This window comes from Staurois parvus, unplaced genomic scaffold (assembly GCF_062004578.1).
Source record: "Staurois parvus isolate SC_StPar_1 unplaced genomic scaffold, SC_StPar_1.0 ptg003134l, whole genome shotgun sequence".
NCBI lineage: Eukaryota > Metazoa > Chordata > Amphibia > Anura > Ranidae > Staurois > Staurois parvus.
Window position 1 is genome coordinate 6,908 of NW_028320930.1, and position 23,983 is coordinate 30,890.

Sequence of the window (23,983 nt, forward strand, 5' to 3'; positions counted from 1 at the left end):
TTCCTCTCTCTCGTCTCTCTGCCTCCATCCCTTTCTCTCGTCTCTCTGTCTCCATCCCTTTCTCCTCTTCCTCTCTCGTCTCTCTGTCTCCATCCCTTTCTCTCGTCTCTCTGTCTCCATCCCTCTCTCCTCTTCCTCTCTCGTCTCTCTGTCTCCATCCCTTTCTCCTCTTCCTCTCTCTCATCTCTCTGCCTCCATCCCTCTCTCCTCTTCCTCTCTCTCATCTCTCTGCCTCCATCCCTCTCTCCTCTTCCTCTCTCCTCTTCTTCTCTCTGCCTCCATCCCTCTCACGTCTCTCTGCCTCCATCCGTCTCTCCTCTTCCTCTCTCTCATCTGTCTCCATCCCTTTCTCCTCCTCCTCTCTCTCATCTCTCTGCCTCCATCCCCTCTCTCGTCTCCCCCGTTTTCTCTCTCCTTCTAGTCCCCGTTATTCCTTGTCTCCTCCTCACTCCTCGCTCTTTCCCCTCCCTCATCGCTGTCATCTGTCATAGCTCTCCTCTGTCGTCCTTTGATCGTCCGTCTCTTTGTACGACGCTCTCTGCGGTCTCCTCTGATTCCAGCTGTCTCTCTCTGACCACCTTGCTTTCTCCGGCTCTCTCCGCTTGCCCGTCTCCCCGCCTGTCTCCTCCACCTCTCTTCTCTCCGCCGTCCCCTCCCCTCTCCCGGATTTTATTTGATGTCTGACAAGTGTCTTTGAAGATTTGCAACTACAGAGCAGCTCCTGATAGGCTGGTTGTAGTACAGAGGGAGCAAGCGGGGTTCCTCACAGTGTAACCAACTGCTAGTGCCGTAGGCGAAGGCTGCTGGGCAGTATGCCTCTCCGTGAAGCCACTGCGCTCCCTCATAAATATCCCGAGCAGTCGCACAACCGCAACGCTCTTCTCTCTCGCTCTCCGAGACGCAGCCCAACAGATGCATCTCCGGCGAAAGCATGTGTGACTCCCGTCCTTCTTCCCCCCGCTCTCTGTAGAGGACGCACCGGCCGCCCAGAGAGATGACCCCCATCGAGCCGGCCATCTTCGCGGCGGAACTCATCGCCCGGCTGGAGAAGGTTAAACAGGAACAAGAAACCATGAACACGCTGGAGGAGCGGCTGCAGAAGATCAAAGAGGTACGAGTCCCACCATCCCGCTCCCCATGTCCTACCATCCCGCTCCCCATGTCCCACCATCCCGCTCCCCATGTCCCACCATCCCGCTCCCCATGACCCACCATCCCGCTCCCCATGTCCTACCATCCCGCTCCCCATGTCCCACCATCCCGCTCCCCATGTCCCACCATCCCGCTCCCCATGTCCCACCATCCCGCTCCCCATGACCCACCATCCCGCTCCCCATGTCCCACCATCCCGCTCCCCATGTCCCACCATCCCGCTCCCCATGACCCACCATCCCGCTCCCCATGTCCCACCATCCCGCTCCCCATGACCCACCATCCCGCTCCCCATGACCCACCATCCCGCTCCCCATGACCCACCATCCCGCTCCCCATGTCCCACCATCCCGCTCCCCATGTCCCACCATCCCGCTCCCCATGTCCCACCATCCCGCTCCCCATGACCCACCATCCCGCTCCCCATGTCCCACCATCCCGCTCCCCATGTCCCACCATCCCGCTCCCCATGTCCCACCATCCCGCTCCCCATGTCCCACCATCCCGCTCCCCATGACCCACCATCCCGCTCCCCATGTCCCACCATCCCGCTCCCCATGACCCACCATCCCGCTCCCCATGTCCCACCATCCCGCTCCCCATGTCCCACCATCCCGCTCCCCATGTCCCACCATCCCGCTCCCCATGACCCACCATCCCGCTCCCCATGTCCCACCATCCCGCTCCCCATGTCCCACCATCCCGCTCCCCATGTCCCACCATCCCGCTCCCCATGACCCACCATCCCGCTCCCCATGTCCCACCATCCCGCTCCCCATGTCCCACCATCCCGCTCCCCATGACCCACCATCCCGCTCCCCATGACCCACCATCCCGCTCCCCATGACCCACCATCCCGCTCCCCATGTCCCACCATCCCGCTCCCCATGTCCCACCATCCCGCTCCCCATGACCCACCATCCCGCTCCCCATGTCCCACCATCCCGCTCCCCATGTCCCACCATCCCGCTCCCCATGTCCCACCATCCCGCTCCCCATGTCCCACCATCCCGCTCCCCATGTCCCACCATCCCGCTCCCCATGTCCCACCATCCCGCTCCCCATGTCCCACCATCCCGCTCCCCATGTCCCACCATCCCGCTCTTCATGTCCCACCATCCCGCTCCCCATGTCCCACCATCCCGCTCCCCATGTCCCACCATCCCGCTCCCCATGTCCCACCATCCCGCTCCCCATGTCCCACCATCCCGCTCCCCATGTCCCAGCATCCCGCTCCCCATGTCCCAGCATCCCGCTCCCCATGTCCCACCATCCCCCTCCCCATGTCCCACCATCCCCCTCCCCATGTCCCACCATCCCAGTCTTTTTGTGATAATCACTGCCGGGACGTTCCATATTCCTCGTCAATTCGTCTTCCCTCTGTGTGTCTCCAAATGTCCATATTGGTGATCGGTGTCACCCCGTCACAGTCTGTCTTCCAGTACCCACCTCCATAGTGACTCCATGGTCATGGTCCTTCAACAGTGTCTTCTGAAGACCTGACCGCCACTGCAGTGATGTGATGTATACCCCATGGTCCCGTGTAGTGACGTATACCCCATGGTCCCTTGTAGTGACGTATACCCCATGGTCCCGTGTAGTGACGTATGCCTCATGGTCCCTTGTAGTGACGTATACCCCATGGTCCCGTGTAGTGACGTATACCCCATGGTCCCGTATAGTGACGTATACCCCATGGTCCCGTGTAGTGACGTATACCCCATGGTCCCGTATAGTGACGTATACCCCATGGTCCCTTGTAGTGACGTATACCCCATGGTCCCTTGTAGTGACGTATACCCCATGGTCCCGTGTAGTGACGTATACCCCATGGTCCCGTGTAGTGACGTATATCCCATGGTCCCTTTTAGTGACGTATACCCCATGGTCCCGTGTAGTGACGTATACCCCATGGTCCCGTGTAGTGACGTATACCCCATGGTCCCTTGTAGTGACGTATACCCCATGGTCCCGTGTAGTGACGTATACCCCATGGTCCCGTGTAGTGACGTATACCCCATGGTCCCGTGTAGTGACGTATACCCCATGGTCCCGTGTAGTGACGTATACCCCATGGTCCCGTGTAGTGACGTATACCCCATGGTCCCGTGTAGTGACGTATACCCCATGGTCCCGTGTAGTGACGTATATCCCATGGTCCCTTTTAGTGACGTATACCCCATGGTCCCGTGTAGTGACGTATACCCCATGGTCCCTTTTAGTGACGTATACCCCATGGTCCCGTGTAGTGACGTATACCCCATGGTCCCGTGTAGTGACGTATACCCCATGGTCCCGTGTAGTGACGTATACCCCATGGTCCCGTGTAGTGACGTATACCCCATGGTCCCGTGTAGTGACGTATACCCCATGGTCCCGTGTAGTGACGTATACCCCATGGTCCCTTGTAGTGACGTATACCCCATGGTCCCGTGTAGTGACGTATATCCCATGGTCCCTTTTAGTGACGTATACCCCATGGTCCCGTGTAGTGACGTATACCCCATGGTCCCGTGTAGTGACGTATACCCCATGGTCCCGTGTAGTGACGTATACCCCATGGTCCCGTGTAGTGACGTATACCCCATGGTCCCTTGTAGTGACGTATACCCCATGGTCCCTTTTAGTGACGTATACCCCATGGTCCCGTGTAGTGACGTATACCCCATGGTCCCGTATAGTGACGTATACCCCATGGTCCCTTGTAGTGACGTATACCCCATGGTCCCGTGTAGTGACGTATACCCCATGGTCCCGTGTAGTGACGTATACCCCATGGTCCCTTTTAGTGACGTATACCCCATGGTCCCGTGTAGTGACGTATACCCCATTGTCCCGTATAGTGACGTATACCCCATGGTCCCGTGTAGTGACGTATACCCCATGGTCCCTTTTAGTGACGTATACCCCATGGTCCCGTGTAGTGACGTATACCCCATGGTCCCGTGTAGTGACGTATACCCCATGGTCCCGTGTAGTGACGTATACCCCATGGTCCCGTGTAGTGACGTATACCCCATGGTCCCGTGTAGTGACGTATACCCCATGGTCCCTTTTAGTGACGTATACCCCATGGTCCCGTATAGTGACGTATACCCCATGGTCCCGTATAGTGACGTATACCCCATGGTCCCGTGTAGTGACGTATACCCCATGGTCCCGTGTAGTGACGTATACCCCATGGTCCCGTGTAGTGACGTATACCCCATGGTCCCGTGTAGTGACGTATACCCCATGGTCCCGTGTAGTGACGTATACCCCATGGTCCCGGGTAGTGACGTATACCCCATGGTCCCGTGTAGTGACGTATACCCCATGGTCCCTTTTAGTGACGTATACCCCATGGTCCCGTATAGTGACGTATACCCCATGGTCCCGTGTAGTGACGTATACCCCATGGTCCCGTGTAGTGACGTATACCCCATGGTCCCGTGTAGTGACGTATACCCCATGGTCCCTTGTAGTGACGTATATCCCATGGTCCCGTGTAGTGACGTATACCCCATGGTCCCGTATAGTGACGTATGCCTCATGGTCCCGTGTAGTGACGTATACCCCATGGTCCCGTGTAGTGACGTATACCCCATGGTCCCTTGTAGTGACGTATACCCCATGGTCCCGTGTAGTGACGTATACCCCATGGTCCCGTGTAGTGACGTATACCCCATGGTCCCGTGTAGTGACGTATACCCCATGGTCCCGTGTAGTGACGTATACCCCATGGTCCCGTATAGTGACGTATACCCCATGGTCCCGTGTAGTGACGTATACCCCATGGTCCCGTATAGTGACGTATACCCCATGGTCCCGTATAGTGACGTATACCCCATGGTCCCGTATAGTGACGTATACCCCATGGTCCCGTGTAGTGACGTATACCCCATGGTCCTGTGTCACGTCCCGTTGTCCCATGTATTGTCCTATCCCAGCACAGATATATAAAATGTTTTGCCCGGAGCAGTCCGCTTCCTCCCATGGTAGAGAGGAGGAGCCGCCATGCATATGAGTTGCTTAGTCCTAGTTTGGAGCACTCAGTGTACAAAAGTTGGGTGTTGGATTTGCTGAGTTTTGTGCAAAGTTTTGTAACCCGGAGCAGCCAATCCCCAGCCAGAGTTGACCGCCCTCCATAAAGCCATGGCTTCCCGCTCAGTGTTAGCGCTGTTGACCTTGTTGGCTTTCTGCATGTTAAGGGTTCAAGTTTTGTCCTCTTTCAGGAAGAAGAGCAAGAAGAATGTGAATCTCCCATCTGCTTCCAGCCCGCCCAGGACGCCTCTGTCCCATCTCATCAGCCGCTGGCTGTGGTATCTTCCGCCCCTTGCGAGGATGACCCTCAAGCCATCTTAGATGACCACTTATCCCGAGTCCTCAAGACGCCCGGCTGCCAGTCCCCAGGCGTAGGCAGATCCCGCTCTCCCGACCGTTCTCGCCTTCTGCGGCCTTCACTACCAACTACAGCACTTTCAACTCCCTGTCCTCTGCTGGCCAAGAGCTTTGTCACCAAGCAGACCACCAAACACATCCATCACCACTATATCCACCACCACACCATGCTAAAGACGAAGGAGGAGATCGAGGCAGAGGCTGCCCACAGGGTGCACTGTCTATGTGCCGGATCCACCGACTACTGCTGCTATATGAGGAACCGGGCGAACACCAAGAGTGTGGACCTGTCCCTGCTACACGTGGACAGCACAGGGTAAGACACTAATCTTCTGTCTGTACCGTAAGGAGGTGTAGAATCCTCTCCCTGCCGTATCCAGCTGGTGACCCTCAAATAGACAAAATGTTCATCAGTAGAGGAGTTCACAATGGCCACTCTATGGTCTCGGCTCTGTCCACTCCATGCTATGCCACATCTCAGTGTTGCCACTTGTTACAGCTTTTCCTTCTTTCTTTTTTCTCAGCAGTCGGGCCGGAACCTTATCCAGAAGGAACTGCAAGACCATGTCAGAATTTTCCTTGGAGGGCATAGATGGTGCGACCATTATATACCAACTACCGATGGAAGGACACGTACCACCAACGTGGCAGCGGGTGGTGGAGTCCGAGACAGAGAGACCGTGCAAACACAGATCTCACAGGTACGACGTGGAGGTATTCCACTCTCCAGCTTGATGTGAAGGCCTACAAGCCTGGTCTATGCTGATCCCCATTATTCCTGGGGACCTCTGTGACAGGCCATGTGAGCCTCTAATTAGGATGGCTGGTGCCGTAGAATGTTCCCGTGACGTCATGTACTGACAATCCATGTGGAGGTTCCCGTTGTGTCATGTACGGACAATCGATGTGGAGGTTCCCGTTGTGTCATGTACGGACAATCGATGTGGAGGTTCCCGTTGTGTCATGTACTGACAATCCATGTGGAGGTTCCCGTTGTGTCACGTACTGACAATCGATGTGGAGGTTCCCGTTGTGTCACGTACTGACAATCGATGTGGAGGTTCCCGTTGTGTCACGTACTGACAATCGATGTGGAGGTTCCCGTTGTGTCATGTACTGACAATCGATGTGGAGGTTCCCGTTGTGTCACGTACTGACAATCGATGTGGAGGTTCCCGTTGTGTCACGTACTGACAATCGATGTGGAGGTTCCCGTTGTGTCACGTACTGACAATCGATGTGGAGGTTCCCGTTGTGTCATGTACTGACAATCGATGTGGAGGTTCCCGTTGTGTCATGTACTGACAATCCATGTGGAGGTTCCCGTTGTGTCATGTACTGACAATCGATGTGGAGGTTCCCGTTGTGTCATGTACTGACAATCGATGTGGAGGTTCCCGTTGTGTCATGTACTGACAATCCATGTGGAGGTTCCCGTTGTGTCACGTACTGACAATCGATGTGGAGGTTCCCGTGACGTCATGTACTGACAATCGATGTGGAGGTTCCCGTGACGTCATGTACTGACAATCGATGTGGAGGTTCCCGTTGTGTCATGTACTGACAATCGATGTGGAGGTTCCCGTTGTGTCATGTACTGACAATCGATGTGGAGGTTCCCGTTGTGTCATGTACTGACAATCGATGTGGAGGTTCCCGTTGTGTCATGTACTGACAATCGATGTGGAGGTTCCCATGACGTCATGTACGGACAATCGATGTGGAGGTTCCCGTTGTGTCATGTACTGACAATCCATGTGGAGGTTCCCGTTGTGTCACGTACTGACAATCGATGTGGAGGTTCCCGTGACGTCATGTACTGACAATCGATGTGGAGGTTCCCGTTGTGTCACGTACTGACAATCGATGTGGAGGTTCCCGTTGTGTCACGTACTGACAATCGATGTGGAGGTTCCCGTTGTGTCACGTACTGACAATCGATGTGGAGGTTCCCGTGACGTCATGTACTGACAATCGATGTGGAGGTTCCCGTTGTGTCACGTACTGACAATCGATGTGGAGGTTCCCGTTGTGTCACGTACTGACAATCGATGTGGAGGTTCCCGTTGTGTCACGTACTGACAATCGATGTGGAGGTTCCCGTTGTGTCACGTACTGACAATCGATGTGGAGGTTCCCGTTGTGTCACGTACTGACAATCGATGTGGAGGTTCCCGTTGTGTCACGTACTGACAATCGATGTGGAGGTTCCCGTTGTGTCATGTACTGACAATCGATGTGGAGGTTCCCGTTGTGTCACGTACTGACAATCGATGTGGAGGTTCCCGTTGTGTCATGTACTGACAATCGATGTGGAGGTTCCCGTTGTGTCATGTTCATACACTGACCCTTGATGGCTCGTCATGTACGGACAATCGATGTGGAGGTTCCCGTTGTGTCATGTACTGACAATCGATGTGGAGGTTCCCGTTGTGTCATGTACTGACAATCGATGTGGAGGTTCCCATGACGTCATGTACTGACAATCGATGTGGAGGTTCCTGTTGTGTCATGTACTGACAATCGATGTGGAGGTTCCCATGACGTCATGTACTGACAATCGATGTGGAGGTTCCCGTTGTGTCATGTACGGACAATCGATGTGGAGGTTCCCGTTGTGTCACGTACTGACAATCGATGTGGAGGTTCCCATGACGTCATGTACGGACAATCGATGTGGAGGTTCCCGTTGTGTCATGTACGGACAATCGATGTGGAGGTTCCCGTTGTGTCATGTACGGACAATCGATGTGGAGGTTCCCGTTGTGTCATGTACGGACAATCGATGTGGAGGTTCCCGTTGTGTCATGTACTGACAATCGATGTGGAGGTTCCCATGACGTCATGTACGGACAATCGATGTGGAGGTTCCCGTTGTGTCATGTACTGACAATCGATGTGGAGGTTCCCATGACGTCATGTACTGACAATCGATGTGGAGGTTCCCGTTGTGTCATGTACGGACAATCGATGTGGAGGTTCCCGTTGTGTCATGTACTGACAATCGATGTGGAGGTTCCCGTTGTGTCATGTACTGACAATCGATGTGGAGGTTCCCATGACGTCATGTACTGACAATCGATGTGGAGGTTCCCGTTGTGTCATGTACGGACAATCGATGTGGAGGTTCCCGTTGTGTCATGTACGGACAATCGATGTGGAGGTTCCCGTTGTGTCATGTACTGACAATCGATGTGGAGGTTCCCGTTGTGTCATGTACGGACAATCGATGTGGAGGTTCCCGTTGTGTCATGTACGGACAATCGATGTGGAGGTTCCCGTTGTGTCATGTTCATACACTGACCCTTGATGGCTTCTTTTCAGTGTGCAGAGCACCAAGAGGAGTGCAGTGGCCTGTGAGACCCCTCGAGCGTCCTCGGCGGAGAGGCCGGCCCGCCATCATCAGTGGTTCAGTGGAGTCAGCCACCCTCGTCCATCCAGTCATCCTCTGGTCCAGGACTTGGCCGTGTCATCGCCCAGCACTCTGGCTCAGCTAGAAGAGGCCTGTCGAAGGTTGGCGGAGGTTTCCAGACCCTCAAAGCAAAGGTAAGAGCCACGGTTAGTCTGAGGCCCGGCCTCCGAAGCTGTCCAATGTCTCACTCAAATATGGCTTCCCTGGAGGGGAACGTCACTTCTCATGAATCTGGTACATCCCCTCCCCCGCGCTGACTTGTACTTGGAGAACGCCGCGATTTACAGGTGAGCAGGACGCCCACTTCAAAGCCGTCGCCTCATCTTTTTCCCCGCTGTCATGCTCTGCCCCCCCACGTCTCTCTCCTCTGCTCCCGCCTTTATCAGGCCTCCGCGTGCGCGGCATCCAACTGTCAGCACTACCTGCTGCTGCTGCAGAATTTCCTGACATGAAACGCACAGCGTGAGCTTTCGCTTCTGTGCTGCGTGTGATTTTTCTTCCCATCTGCCCAGAAACTTTCTGTTTGCGTTCTTCATTTGCATTTTTTACAGCGAGGCGGCCAACATAAAAGCAGCAAGAGCGTAATAAACACAATGATAATATATATGTGCACAACGTACGTCCTGAGCCGCGAGGAGGCCAACTCCACCCCCCCCCCAGTCATGCAGATCACACCTCGGTTATGGGAAAGGTGTGGGGCTCAGGTTATCTTCCTAGACCTTGGTGACTGAGGAAATGAAGTTCGACTTCTGAATATAGAAAGGATTCTTTACTGTAAGAGCTGTGAGACTGTGGGAGCGTCTTCCTCAGGACCCGGCTGTAGCTGGAGGTGTTTGTAAATACACAACATACACATTATGAACACCAATCAGAAATCAAATTGTAGAGTGAGGATCCGGAATCTGATTGGACGTTGGGAGGGAACGGGTTCTTCTTGTCAGAGTAGGGATCTGATTGGCTGTCGGAAGGGAACGGGTTCTTCCTGTCAGAGTAGGGATCTGATTGGACGTCGGGAGGGAACGGGTTCTTCCTGTCAGAGTAGAGATATGATTGGACCTCGGGAGGGAACGGGTTCTTCCTGTCAGAGTAGGTATCTGATTGGATGTCGGGAGGGAAGGGGTTCCTCCTGTCAGAGTAGGGATATGATTGGATGTCGGGAGGGAAGGGGTTCTTCCTGTCAGAGTAGGGATATGATTGGATGTCGGGAGGGAAGGGGTTCTTCCTGTCAGAGTAGGGATATGATTGGCCATCAGGAGGGGACGGGTTCTTCCTTTCAGATTAGACACTTTATTGGTGTTTTTGCACCCTGTTTTTTTTTTTTTTTTTGCATCTTTTTCAACCAAACTCCAAAGTCCATTCTGTATGTGTCTTCCAGGTGCCCATCCAGCAGTCACCAGCGGAGTCACTCAGTGCCCTGCCAGCCGGGAACTTCCACCCCCCAGCATGAAGAGTGAGTATATCACTGTATAACCCTACCTCCATGACCATTAATATGGAGCTGCCCCTTCTCTTATGGCCATTAAATAAGGCGTTGGGCTCCTACCTCCTTGACCCCTAATAAGGAGTTGCCCCTTACTCTCCTGACCTTTATTCAGCAGCTACTCCTCCCCCTATGGCCATTAGTACAGAGGTGTTGTGTAGCCTTTCCTTCTACTTTAAAGGGCTAAAGGTCTGTGGAACCCTGTCCATCACACCTCTCCATGACCATTAATGTGGGATTGCCCCACATGAACATTAATATTGGATTGCCCACCATGAACATTAATATTGGATTGCCCACCATGAACATTAATATTGGATTGCCCACCATGAACATTAATATTGGATTGCCCACCATGAACATTAATATTGGATTGCCCACCATGAACATTAATATTGGATTGCCCACCATGACCACCCTTTGTGACTATAACATCTTCCATTCTTCTGGGAAGACTTTCCACAAGATTTTGCAGAGTATCTGTGGGACTTTGTGCTCCTTTTGTGAGGTCAGGTAGTGATGTTGGATGAGAAGACCTTGGTCACACGTTGGACTTCACATTGGGCACCAAAAAACCCGACCTGGCTCACCATCTGCATTTTAATTTATCCCAAAGGTGTTTGGTAGGCTAGGGGTCACAAGGTTGGAAGAGTTTGTTTGATGTAGGACCGTTTAGTGGAGACACCACAATTCCATCATTTGTATATTTACACCTCTGCGGTGCTTCTTCCTGGAAAACATGGTATTTCCTGGTCTGGGAGGTGCTGCTGAACTGTGTGTGCAGAGAGGAACCAATCAGGACGATCTGTGGTGCAGACAGAGTTAAGCACCTCAATGAGTGTAATTACAGGGCCTTGATATCGTTATAACTAGGATTGAAGCTACAGCGGGGCTAATCGTGGCCTGAATAATTAACGCCGCTCCGCGTTGCCCTCTTCATCTTCTCAACGCCGCCAGCTTTGAAGTCCGGCCATCAGACACCTTTCATTTTTAATTGGCTGACCCAGGGACCCCCAGCTGCCTCCACAGAGAAGACTATGTATTTTTTATCTTCTTCGAGATGGAAGTACATCTGTCCGTATGTCAGATTCTTCCCTGGGGACAGGGAAAATGCTTCCTCCACTGTTTCAATTGGACCGGTTTGCACAGATTTTTGTAAAATAATTTTTCATTTCTTGATCTGTACATTATATGGCCCAAGATATATGACCCCCTCAACCAATGATGTAGTTCAGGTGTCTCCAGTGAAGGCTCCTGGTGATACTCCATCATACAAAGACATTGGAGACAATTGTGCTCTTCCAGCCTTGTGGTAACAGTTTGGTGAAGACCCTTTTCTGTTCCTCCATGACTGTCCCCTGTGCTCAAAGCCAGCTCCATAAAGACATGGATGACCAGCTTGGTGTGGAGGAACTCCAGTATCTTACACAGAGCCCCGACCTCAACCCTACTGAACATCATTGTGATGAATTGGATTGTGATTCAGGTCTTCTCATCCAACTTCAGTATTTGATCTCACAAATGGGCACAAATTGTAGGATGCCTTCTCAATAGTGTGCAGCCAGCTTCATAAAGACATGGTTTGAACAGTTTGGTGTGGAGAAACTCAAATGACCTGCACAGAGCTCCAACTTCAACCCTACTGACCACCTTTGAGATTAATTGGAACGTCGATGGTGAGCCAGGTCTTCTCATCCAACATCAGTACCTCACCTCACAAATGGGCTCAAATTCCCAAAAGACACTCTTCAAGATCTTGTGGAAAGTCTTCGTAGAAGAGTGGAGGATGTTCTAGTCACAAAGGGGGCAACTCCATGTTAATGGGGGGGGGGGACTCCATGTTAATGGGGGGGGGGGGCAATCCAATATTAGTGGTCATGGGGGGCAACCCAATATTAGTAGCCATGGGGGGCAATCCAATATTAGTAGTTATGGGGGGTAATCCAATATTAGTAATTATGGGGGGCAATCCATATTGGTGGTCATTGGGGAGCAATCCCATATTGGGGAACAATGCCATATTGATAGTCATTGGGGAGCAATCCCATATTAGTGGTCATGGGACAATCCCATAATAATGGTCATGAGGGTGTGCAATCCAAAATGAATGATCATGGAGAGGTGTGATGGTTGGGGTTCCACAGACTTTTAGCCGTTTAGTTAAAGCGAAAGGAACAGCTACACAACAACATACCTGGTAAATGTTCCTCCCCTGTTGCTTTCATACTATTGTAGACATTTTCTACTCCATTGCCAAGTAAATATGGTTTTCTTTGGTTTTTCTATGTGGTCACGGTACCACAAAGCACAGATGCTGTCCCCTTTCTCTGACGTTTTGGTTGGTGGGCCTAAACGCTCTGCCCGCCAACAACGCCCTGTAGCTGTGGACACCATCTGTTGATGTCACTGCACTAAGGGATTCAAGAGCGTTGTTGGCCAGCAGAGCCACATGAACCAACCTGAGTTTTGCCATCATGCGACCACCCAGAAGAACGTAGATTTAGATGAGGAATTAGTAGAAGATGTCTGCAGGAGTAGAAAGTAATGGGGTAGTAGCATTGAACAGGTATGTTGTTGTGTAGCCTTCCCTTGTGGTAAATCCTCCATAGAGTTTGTGAAGGCGATGTAGAACTGATCTTAGAACTTTCAGCCTCCTTTGGTCTACCATGGCAGTGAACACAGAGTGAGCTGTGAAGATTGTCAGGACATGGCTTAGTTTCCATCACCTGTATACACACAATATATCCATCCCTATAATCATTTTTTTTTTTCACTTTCAGCCAAAAAGAACCAAAGAGACAGCCGGCCGCCCCTCCCCCTGGAGAGCTGACGGTGACATATTTCTTCTGTGGGGAGGAGATCCCATACCGGCGGATGCTGAAAACGCACAGCCTGACGTTGGGTCACTTCAAAGAGCAGCTCAGCAAAAAAGGAAATTATAGGTACGAAGCCAGCACTATTCCCGTGTAAGGATTTCCCTCCGACAGTGTGAGTGCAACTTACCCAATCGTACCTCACCCCCCACCCACCATCACCAGACTCCACCTCCATACCCATCACTGATCAGCCCAAATAAAAACTGTCTGTGTTGCCCTACAGCAGGCATTCTTCTTGTTTTAGTGAAGCTTTCATTTGAATGGTTGATGTGGGGCAGCACAAACATTTCATATCTCTTTCTTGTTCTCATTTATACAGCACTGACCAGTTTGTGTTTTTACTGTGCATACTAAACAAGGAGATATCTAGTAGTAACTGGTCACATTCATCTGGGCTTCTTCTCTAATATTGAAAATGTCTCCAAACCGCTTCTTCAGTTCTAATGAGTGTCAGGAAGATTCCCCAGTATTTATATCCACACAGGTAGCACAGACACCTTAAAGCAATCACCATGGAATGTGCCAAGCTTGATGTTGAATTTGTCCTGTGTTGAGTCTTGACCTGTAGAATTTGCAGTCCTATGTTGAATTGTGACCTAGAATCTGTCCTCCTATGTTAAGTCTTGACCCGTAGAATCTGTCCTCCTATGTTAAGTCTTGACCCGTAGAATCTGTCCTCCTATGTTGGGTTTTGACTTGCAGAACTTCTCCTCCTATGTTGGGTTTGACCTCTACAATCTGTCCTCCTATGTTGGGTCTTTACCTGTACAATATGTCTTCCTATGTTGGATTTTGACCTCTACAATCTGTCCTTATATGTTGGGTCTTGACTTGTAGAATCTGTCCTCTTATGTTGGGTGTTTACCTGTATGATATGTCCTTCTATGTTGAGTCTTGAGATGTAGAATCTGTCCTCCTATGTTGAGTTTGAATTGTAGAATCTGTCCTCCTATGTTGGGTCTTGACTTGTGGAATCTGTCCTCCTATGTTGGATCTTGACTTGAAGAATCTGTCCTCCTATGTTGGGTCTTGACTTGTAGAATCTGTCCTCCTGTGTTGGGTCTTGACTTGTAGAATCTGTCCTCCTGTGTTGGGACTTGACTTGTAGAATCTGTCCTCCTATGTTGGGTCTTGACTTGTGGAATCTGTCCTCCTATGTTGGATCTTGACTTGAAGAATCTGTCCTCCTATGTTGGGTCTTGACTTGTAGAATCTGTCCTCCTATGTTGGGTCTTGACTTGTAGAATCTGTCCTCCTATGTTGGGTCTTGACTTGTAGAATCTGTCCTCCTATGTTGGATCTTGACTTGTAGAATCTGTCCTCCTGTGTTGGGTCTTGACTTGTAGAATCTGTCCTTCTATGTTGGGTCTTGACTTGTAGAATCTGTCCTCATATGTTGGGTCTTGACTTGTAGAATCTGTCCTCCTATGTTGGGTCTTGACTTGTAGAATCTGTCCTCCTATGTTGGATCTTGACTTGTAGAATCTGTCCTCCTGTGTTGGGTCTTGACTTGTAGAATCTGTCCTCCTATGTTGGGTCTTGACTTGTAGAATCTGTCCTCCTGTGTTGGGACTTGACTTGTAGAATCTGTCCTCCTGTGTTGGGACTTGACTTGTAGAATCTGTCCTCCTATGTTGGGTCTTGACTTGTAGAATCTGTCCTTATATGTTGGGTCTTGACTTGTAGAATCTGTCCTCCTGTGTTGGGACTTGACTTGTAGAATCTGTCCTCCTGTGTTGGGACTTGACTTGTAGAATCTGTCCTCCTATGTTGGGTCTTGACTTGTAGAATCTGTCCTTATATGTTGGGTCTTGACTTGTAGAATCTGTCCTCCTGTGTTGGGACTTGACTTGTAGAATCTGTCCTCCTATGTTGGGTCTTGACTTGTAGAATCTGTCCTCCTATGTTGGGTCTTGACTTGTAGAATATGTTTCCCTATATTTGTTTGTTGAGAGGTTGCATCATCTCCCCAGTGTATAGATCTTTGCGCTCCTTCCTTCACTGCACTGCATATACAAAGGTACTTTCCTTGTGTTTTAGCGTTGGGTCTTTCGGATGTACAAGCTTCTCTCTCGGTGTTTTGCTGGACTTTTCGGACACAGAGAGGGGATGTTTCCTAAAGTCCCTTCTGAGTTTTCCCAACACTCCATCTATGTACAGGATGAATATATTAGCTGTGTATTCTGCTTCTATCCTCTGTTTATGGTGATGTTTTTATTGACGTTGTGGCTGTTTTATTGAAAGCCTCCTGGTCTGGGTATCACAAACTTTCCAAGCCCCCCTGAGATAAATGTCTTCTTTTTTGTGCTCCAGTGATTGGTGGGAGTCCTTGACATGTAAAACAGCCCAGAAATGGTAATACGTTATCCTGTGTCTCTTCTTATGTAATCTTCTTGTTAAGGTCCATTGGGTTTCCTCTTCACTGAAAGCCTGTATTTTGTGAAGGTCCAGCAAGGAACATGCTTGGTCAAATGTTGTGTCTTGTTTCAAATGTCTCCTTCATCTGTCCATACACTGATCAAAACCCAGAAGGTCCAGCAGGGACCGGACAAACCTTGTGTGGGTTCCCCCTCTTCACAGCAGTCGGGTGTTGAAATGACGTGCTGGAAAATATTCAGTCAGTCAGCAGCTGCAGCCATTGATCAGTGTATCCTGAGAGCAGTGGGTGATGGAACACAATGTCCAAGCGGGAGGGATTCCTCCATCCACCTTGTTTGTGTGGATGGAGGCATTTGGGTTTTTTTTCATTCAGTCCGCATCCCTGTGCTGAGTTCCGGGGTCTGTACACCCGCTGCGCCCATTATGAGGGGTTCCCACCATCTCTGTGCTGAGTTCCCGGGTCTGTACACCCGCTGTGCCCATTATGAGAGGTTCCCACCATCCCTGTGCTGAGTTACGGGATCTGTACATCCGCTGTGCCCATTATGAGGGGTTCCCACCATCCCTGTGCTGAGTTCCTGGGTCTGTACACCCGCTGTGCCCATTATGAGGGGTTCCCATCATCCCTGTGCCCATTATGAGGGGTTACCACCATCCCTGTGCCGAGTACCCAGGTCTATACACCTGATGTGCTCATTATGAGGTTGTCCCACCATCCCTGAGGGATTTGATGTTTTTGTTATGGAGAATATAACAGGAGGAGCCAGATTGCCCCAAGGTGGGAGGAGACACAATAGAACCACGATGGGAGATCTCACCCCGGAGTCTCCTTTCAGTAGATTTTACCCATAAAACAAAATTGAACTTTGAATAGATTGAGCCTTCTGATTGGTTGCTGTGGGTTCCCGCCTCCTCTGGGAATTCCATTTGCAGCTTCTGTGGATGTTTTGGGGATTTGCTGGACTTGGAAGCTTTCAGCACATGGGCACTGGTCAGTATTCACAGGAGAGAAAATAGTGACCATACCAGGCCATGGCGGCCATTACTGAGGTTTGGCTTCAGGCTCCGCCTTATTTCAGAGTGTTTCGGAAGATGCCGTCTTGGCTCCCCCGGGACATCTCAGCCGGTGTGTCTGTTCCCAGCAAACCCTCACCTGAGATGACGATCAATACGTAATACGCACAGCCTTGTTCCCCTTGTGCTTGGACAGGCTCTTGAACAACCCAGCCGTGCCCTCAGAATGCCCGGAACGTGGCTCATATGGCCGTTACATTCTGTGTACTCCGCTGTGGCAACGAGCCAATCTATAACTGTCTATTTGTGACAAGGGGGTGCTTGCAGAGCCGGGGCAACCATTACACAAGCAAAGGTGGAACCCCATTGTGGGAGGATCTCTTCCCACCATAGACTTTTCTGGAAGGTTCCACCTGTCTAATATTTCTAAGTATTGATCCTGGATTAATGTTTGGATATTATGGGCTGTGAAATGTTCCCTGTCCTTCAATGTCTCTGTTCTTCTCACCTGCAGGTATTACTTTAAGAAGGCCAGCCAGGAATTTGAGTGTGGCGCAGTCTTCGAGGAGATCCGCGATGATGACACCCTCCTCCCCACCTATGAAGGCAGGGTGTTGGGTAAGGTGGAGCGCATCGACTGACCTCTGCGGCCACATGGCCTGATCCGTGGCTTGGGAAGAGGAACATAGAATGGCGTCTGGTGAAGGTGCGATCCCGCGCCTCCGAGAAGTGACTTTAGCATGGTGGACAAGGAAGATGGCGGAGTAGGGGAGACAGATCTGTGAAGATAAAATGTACTTTCGGTTATTTATTGTATGGGAAGAGAGAACCACTATGAGCACTGCCTGGAAACTATGGAGGAGCTCCTGGAAAATGTTCACGGTGGATGGAGCGGCGTACAGCCATGAGTTTGATATTTATTGACCTGGCGGAGCTTGTTGTGACCTTTTGCTGCTTATCGATCAGGAGAGACTGTGACGCTCCGCCATGATCTGCTCAAACGCTGGGTGGAGAGCTGTGGGAGGCAAACGCTGCTCCTGGTTCTTCCATTGATGAAGGTTGTGGGGTATTTTGGGGCATCACTCTAGTGATCATTGGAGCGCTTGCCTGCTCCTGCGTTGCCTCCTCCTGCCTTGACGCTCCATCTTGGAGGAAGTAGCGGTGTAGGAGCAGGCGACGCTCTCTGCCGCTAGTGTGATAGGAGCCTTGGTGTGCCATGGTGGGGTTGTTGGAGGGTTGACCTTCAGGATCTTAGAACTTTATTTCAAGGAACACAGAACCACAGAACCCTTCCACAACCTCCCATCTGTACCGTTGGCCGTATATGAGAAAGGAGTGGCTTAGCTGGGTGTGGCTCCATTGGTAGTGGATGGTATCCTGAATGTGACCAGGAGCAGCGTTGCCTTCCCGCCTGCTGTGCTGCAGGTTGCCCCCCGGCGCTCTCTAAGCTAAACCATTGAACTCAATGGATGAGACTTTTGTAGGACTGAACAGTGCGGAACGGACCAATCACATGCCACCGTTCTGCTGGGAATTTCATGCTGCTTTGTGAAACGTTGGCAAATTCTTTTGCGGCACTTTGCCACCGTGTCGCTGTGCCTTTTTTGTTTTCCTTTGTTAACCCTTTAATTTATTCCCCTTTCCCACCCCCACCGTCGTGTCACCTGACCAAATACTCCCAATGTGTTAATTTATTTTCCGGTCGGGTCACGGCACACCGGCATTTTCCGAGACTTTCCCTTTGCAGACACTCAAAACCGTTGAGTTGTGTTCCAGAGGTGGTGTAGTGCCAGTGGCCGACTATCCTAGAGACCTCTGAACCTACTAAATGACTGCGATTGTGGATTTGTTGGGTTCAGGATAATATGGGGGACACCTCACACCCCTATCTGGTCTCACCACCCCTGGAAGCTCCAATGCCCAATCATTTTACCAGTCATAGCCACCTTAAGACCTCCACCATTCCCAGTGGGTGAAACCAGGCTGAACATGGTGGAAAGTCTTTGTTAATGGTTTTCTGGTTCATTTTGGGGCCATGAGAGGCTCTGTAGACAAGAGATGTCCCCAGCAATGGTGACACGACCTCTGACATTTACACACAGATCCCTATGACATCAGCAGCAGAAACCTTTACTTGGAGGACAAATTGCTAACCGGTCATGCCTATCCAATGGCTTTAATGTCCAACAAATGAAGTTCTGACCTCCAGGCCGCCATTTTTAGGAGGTCAGCATTGGTCACCTTCGTGTTCCTCTCAGAAAAGGTTTCTTGTAAATGTGGATTTGTCATGCAGTAGTGAGGGATACGTTCCTCAGCTAGTCGCTGGGCCGAGGCGTGAGGCCCTTCATGTCTCCCAGAACATGGTTTCCCCTTCTGGGTGTCATGGTGGTCATCGTTGGACCCCCACTGGTGGAAGCAGTCTGTATGATATGTGTGTAGATATTGCCCTGTGTACAGTCCGGTATCCATGCCTGGTGGTGAGCAATCACCGTTTATATATATATATTACCCCTCATCGGCAGGGTCAGAATCTCCCCTTCTTCTGTGAGGGCTTATTGTATATCATATATATATAGAAATAGAATATACGCCTCTTTCATATGTAATTGCAGCTCTCGGCATCCTGTGCAGCGTATGGTGGAAATGGTACCAGAACTATTCTGACCAAGAGATGTAGCATTTATTAAAAGTTTTCTATTTTTCAAATCGATCCTCGTCTCTTGTGTATTGCAATCGCCGGCGTGTTAAGTGGGGTCAGGGGAGAGGTGGGTCCCCTGTGATACTGGGCGCAGTGGGCGGAGCTTAGCTCTTCATCTTTTCTATGCAGGTAGAGGGAAACCCCCCACTTGGATGACATTTGGTTTGCTCCATGTTTCATTTCCTTCTATTACTTTTTTCATCCCAGAACTGCTGATCTCCTGCAGCCTCCTTTGGTCACTTCCTGTCTTCATGTTCCACAAGAACCACCTTCAGCAGTACCCCCACACTCAACAAATATGGGGGGACCCCATCACACGGGGATACCTCCATACCCAACACACCAGGGTACCCGACACCCAACACACCAGGGTACCCAACACACCGGAGTACCCCCACACTCAACACATATGGGGGACCCCAACACACCAGGGTACCCGACACCCAACACACCAGAGTACCCCCACACTCAACACATATGGGGGGACCCCATCACACGGGGATACCTCCATACCCAACACACCAGGGTACCCAACACACCAGAGTACCCCCACACTCAACACATATGGGGGGACCCCAACACACCAGGGTACCCGACACCCAACACACCAGAGTACCCCCACACTCAACACATATGGGGGGACCCCATCACACGGGGATACCTCCATACCCAACACACCAGGGTACCCAACACACCAGAGTACCCCCACACTCAACACATATGGGGGGACCCCAACACACCAGGGTACCCGACACCCAACACACCAGAGTACCCCCACACTCAACACATATGGGGGGACCCCATCACACGGGGATACCTCCATACCCAACACACCAGGGTACCCGACACCCAACACACCAGGGTACCCAACACACCGGAGTACCCCCACACTCAACACATATGGGGGGACCCCAACACACCAGGGTACCCGACACCCAACACACCAGGGTACCCAACACACCGGAGTACCCCCACACTCAACACATATGGGGGGACCCCAACACACCAGGGTACCTGACACCCAACACAGGGATACCTCCATACCCAACACACCAGGGTACCCAACACACACCGGAGTACCCCCACAATCCACACACATTGGGATACCCCTACTCCCTACACACATGGGGGTACACCCACACCAAATGCACACCGGGGTATTCTCACATTCACACCATGTAGTTTTCTCTGGATCTATCCAAAAAAAGTCACCCTCCCCCCCATGACCCATTCCACTGAATTGAGATGTGGTGGTGCAGGTTTTTAGGGGTTCAAACAGGCAGAGATGAGGCAACATATCACCTCCTCGCCGCCTGTCAAACAACCTCAAAGAACCAATCCACCGCAGATCACTCTTCAGAGGGCACCAGCAGTGGAAGCAAGTGGACAGGGGACAGAAACAGCAGGTGATTGAGCTGTGGTATTACCAACCCCCCCCATACCCCTAAAGAAGGGCATACAGCCACTCAGGGCTGTACACATGTCGTGGCGGCAACTCTTTACAGTTGTGGCAAACATTAAACCACATGCCACACGTGCAGAGCAGTACCACCACCTAAAGCCACCCATTTACGAGTGTGGGCTGTGATACAACCACCCTGAGGTGCAACACTTCAGCTTTTTTAGGGATAAAACAGGCAGCAAGCAGGAGACATATCCCCTCCACCCTGCCTATCCACCACCCTCTGAAACGTGATCCACCACAGATTGCTTTTCAGAGAGATATGAAGTGTTGCCACAGGTTAGAATGAGCCCTACGAATGTTTTCCTGGGTCCCCAATATTTCTGTGTGCCCCCCATTCACAGAACAACCATCCCCGGTGTAGGGTCAGCCTGGCTGCAAGGAAACGTATGAACACAAAATTCAGGCGCTAAAGATCACGTAACAGAAAAGTTGAACTCATTCGGTGAATGACGATTTATTGTATCCGAACGTCTCTTCTTCTCTGTTAGTGAGGAGGAAGCCCTACAGGAAGGCGCACCCTTGTGGCCGGGGGAACACCAACAGAATCATTTATGTGCCTATTTATGTGATTAGATTTTGGAAAGAGGCGGGGTTTATTTTTTATTGTAGGACAATAGAGCTGAAAGGTCGAACGACCGCGGAATGAAATGTAATAAGATGATGAGAAACATTTCCTTCCAGATTGGTGCAAATCATGGGTGGTATTTCCTCTAAATAAAATGACAAAAAGTCTCCTAAGTTACTTCTGAGCCTCTGACTGATGTCAACACTCAACCAATGGGATTTCTCCTGGGGGAATTCGGTGATCCTCTCATAGCAGCTGATTTATAGAATCCTGTTTGCAGGAAATGAGGTTACAACCAGAAACTCCACCACAACGCCTACAACTCATCCTTTGTTAGGAACCACCTGAACCAGATCTCACACTGATTAGGTGTTAATGTCATCATCAAGGCTTCCCGTCGTCATCTAAAATTGGAGCTTTGCAGACCGTCTACTACCATCGCCCAATAGGAGAAGCAAGACCGCGGCATTGAAAGTCTTCATACAATCTACTGAGCATACGAGTAATCAATTATTTCCAGCATCAGGGATTCGAACCTGGATTTCCAAAGCCCTAGCAAGGCGCTGCCCTGACATATAAATTTAATGAGTCTGAGAACGATGAGTCTCATTCCATTCACCTGAGTCCTGGTATCCACTATGATGGGCTACCATGGATCCAAGGCCGCTACTCAAGGCCAATCAGTGAGTTAGCCCACCATGAATCAACATTGACTATTAGGAATCTGATCAATTGAGTCTGAGAACGATGAGTCTCATTCCACTCCCCTGAGTCCTGGTATCCACTATGATGGCTTACCATGGATCCAAGGCCGCTACTCAAGGCCAATCAGTGAGTTAGCCCACCATGGGACACCATTAACATTTCTGATTAGGAATCCATCATCAATTGAGTCTTAGAACGATGAGTCTCATCCATTCCTGGTATCCACTAAGGCCTCGCCCTGAGTCAGCACAGCACCCCACTTTTCATTCACCCGGGTTCAACAGCTTGTAAAATTTGTAGTAAACTGCAGATCACTGTAATTTGTAGAAGTCAGGGATCACAATTTTTTTACTAAGTCTTTTTGCAGCCTTGATGTTAAGGGGCTGGCTGCTAACCCCCAGACCACAGCTTAGCTCTGGCCTGGGGGTTTAGCAGCCAGCTGGCAGCCCAGCCATGACCTCGGAGTTGCCGGTTCGAATCTCTCTTTCCCCTTTTGGAATTTTTTTTTTCCTTCATGACTTTTTTTGCTCCTGAAATAGCAGAACAAACACCTAAGTGATTGAGCAGAGGCGAGTAGCTCAGTGGATAAGAGCAGCAACCAAGGGCGCCATTGACTCAAGTTCAAATCCCGTAGTCCCCAGGTCAAGTCTGTGAGTGAGATGGGCGGAATAAATCACTCGCTGACAGAGGCAGCATTGACTTGAGTACAAATCTGAGTGAATTGGGTGGCTATGAATCACTCAGTGATGGAAGGACCGTAGACCCGAGTGCAAATCCTGCAGACCCCATGCTCAAATCACTGTGTGAAAGCTTGGAGGCCATGGACAACCCACCAGTCTGCTCCAGTCCCAGGTCCCCACAGGCCTGTAACATGTGTGGGCATCACATTAGGTTGTGGACACCCCCCTCTTCGGTCCACAGTCTGTGACATCACTGCAACATATATAAATACAATGGGCTGTCTTACCGGGGCAGCCCTTTCCAAAAGCAGGGACTTAGGGTTTTTATTGGCCTCACCCCATACATACATATATATATATATACTCACTCTCAAGCACTGCGCAGTGCATGAACCCCCTAGAGGTGGGACAGGGTAGTGAGTCAGAAACATTTCCCACCACCTTGTTCCACCCTCAAGGGGTTCAGGAACCACACAGCACCCGGGATCACACATGAGGCTTACTCAGGGATTCGAACTCAGGTCTCCAGCAGACTAGCCACAGTTCTTGCCCACCAAGCCATCTCCGCTTCACACCAACCTAGGTACTGAATGTCATACTTCAGGACTGTGCAGATGATGAAGCATTAAAAAAAAGGAAAAAGATTTCTAGAAACTCATCTTCCTACTTCAGGACTCAATACCTCTGAAATCCACCACATAAAGTAGAAAACAAAAATCCAAAACTAGACAAACAATCCTCCATACTAAGTCCCACCACAAGAAATAGATAAAAAAGTATTCTAAGTCCCTCTTTGGGTTGGAGCCGCCTCCAGCAGAACGGGACTGTTCAGTCATGTTGTAACATTGATATCACATGGGATGTAATGAAAGTCTTACTAGACATCTCCTCTGATGAGCTTTCCAGCCTTCCATTCCTTCCTCTTGTAGACGACACAGAAGAAAAAGAAAAATAAGATGAAGCATGAAAACAAAAACTGAATACCACTTCTGTCTTCTCTGGTGAGCCTCATGCTGGCTGCTAACACCCCAAATCCAGATGAGAGCCGGGACACCAGGAGCCACGTTTCTCTATCTCATCACTAACTCTACACAGTCATCTTTGGGTCCACTCCAATATTATCAGAAAATGTATTTTACGCATGCCAACATGGCAGCATGCACGTGGTCCACTTACT

The 23,983-nt window shown here is 50.6% G+C and overlaps 1 protein-coding gene across 4 annotated transcripts; it reads left to right on the forward strand.

Moving 5' to 3' along the window:
* The first annotated feature begins 708 nt into the window (after positions 1-708).
* On the forward strand, positions 709-19,403 carry LOC149428559 (axin-2-like). 4 transcript variants are annotated; one of them, XM_089667262.1, is made up of 7 exons: positions 711-1,111; positions 5,367-5,848; positions 6,060-6,233; positions 8,857-9,078; positions 10,320-10,394; positions 13,205-13,366; positions 17,208-19,403. In XM_089667262.1, the coding sequence occupies exons 1-7, from the start codon at positions 995-997 to the stop codon at positions 17,332-17,334; spliced, it is 1,359 nt and encodes a 452-aa protein (XP_089523388.1). In that variant the 5' UTR covers positions 711-994; the 3' UTR covers positions 17,335-19,403. The 4 variants fall into 4 exon arrangements, with proteins under 4 accessions (XP_089523390.1, XP_089523388.1, XP_089523389.1 ...); XM_089667263.1 differs by having other exon boundaries at positions 6,057-6,233; positions 13,205-13,412; positions 17,208-17,348; XM_089667261.1 differs by having other exon boundaries at positions 713-1,111; positions 6,057-6,233.
* The last annotated feature ends 4,580 nt before the right edge of the window (positions 19,404-23,983 follow it).

Coding starts and splice junctions, on each gene's coding strand:
- LOC149428559 (XM_089667261.1), top strand. CDS start 995: ATGACCCCCATCGAGCCGGCCATCTTCGCGGCGGAACTCATCGCCCGG. Junction 6,234..8,856: donor TGCAAACACAGATCTCACAG/GTACGACGTGGA, acceptor GCTTCTTTTCAG/TGTGCAGAGCACCAAGAGGA. Junction 13,367..17,207: donor AGCAAAAAAGGAAATTATAG/GTACGAAGCCAG, acceptor TCTCACCTGCAG/GTATTACTTTAAGAAGGCCA.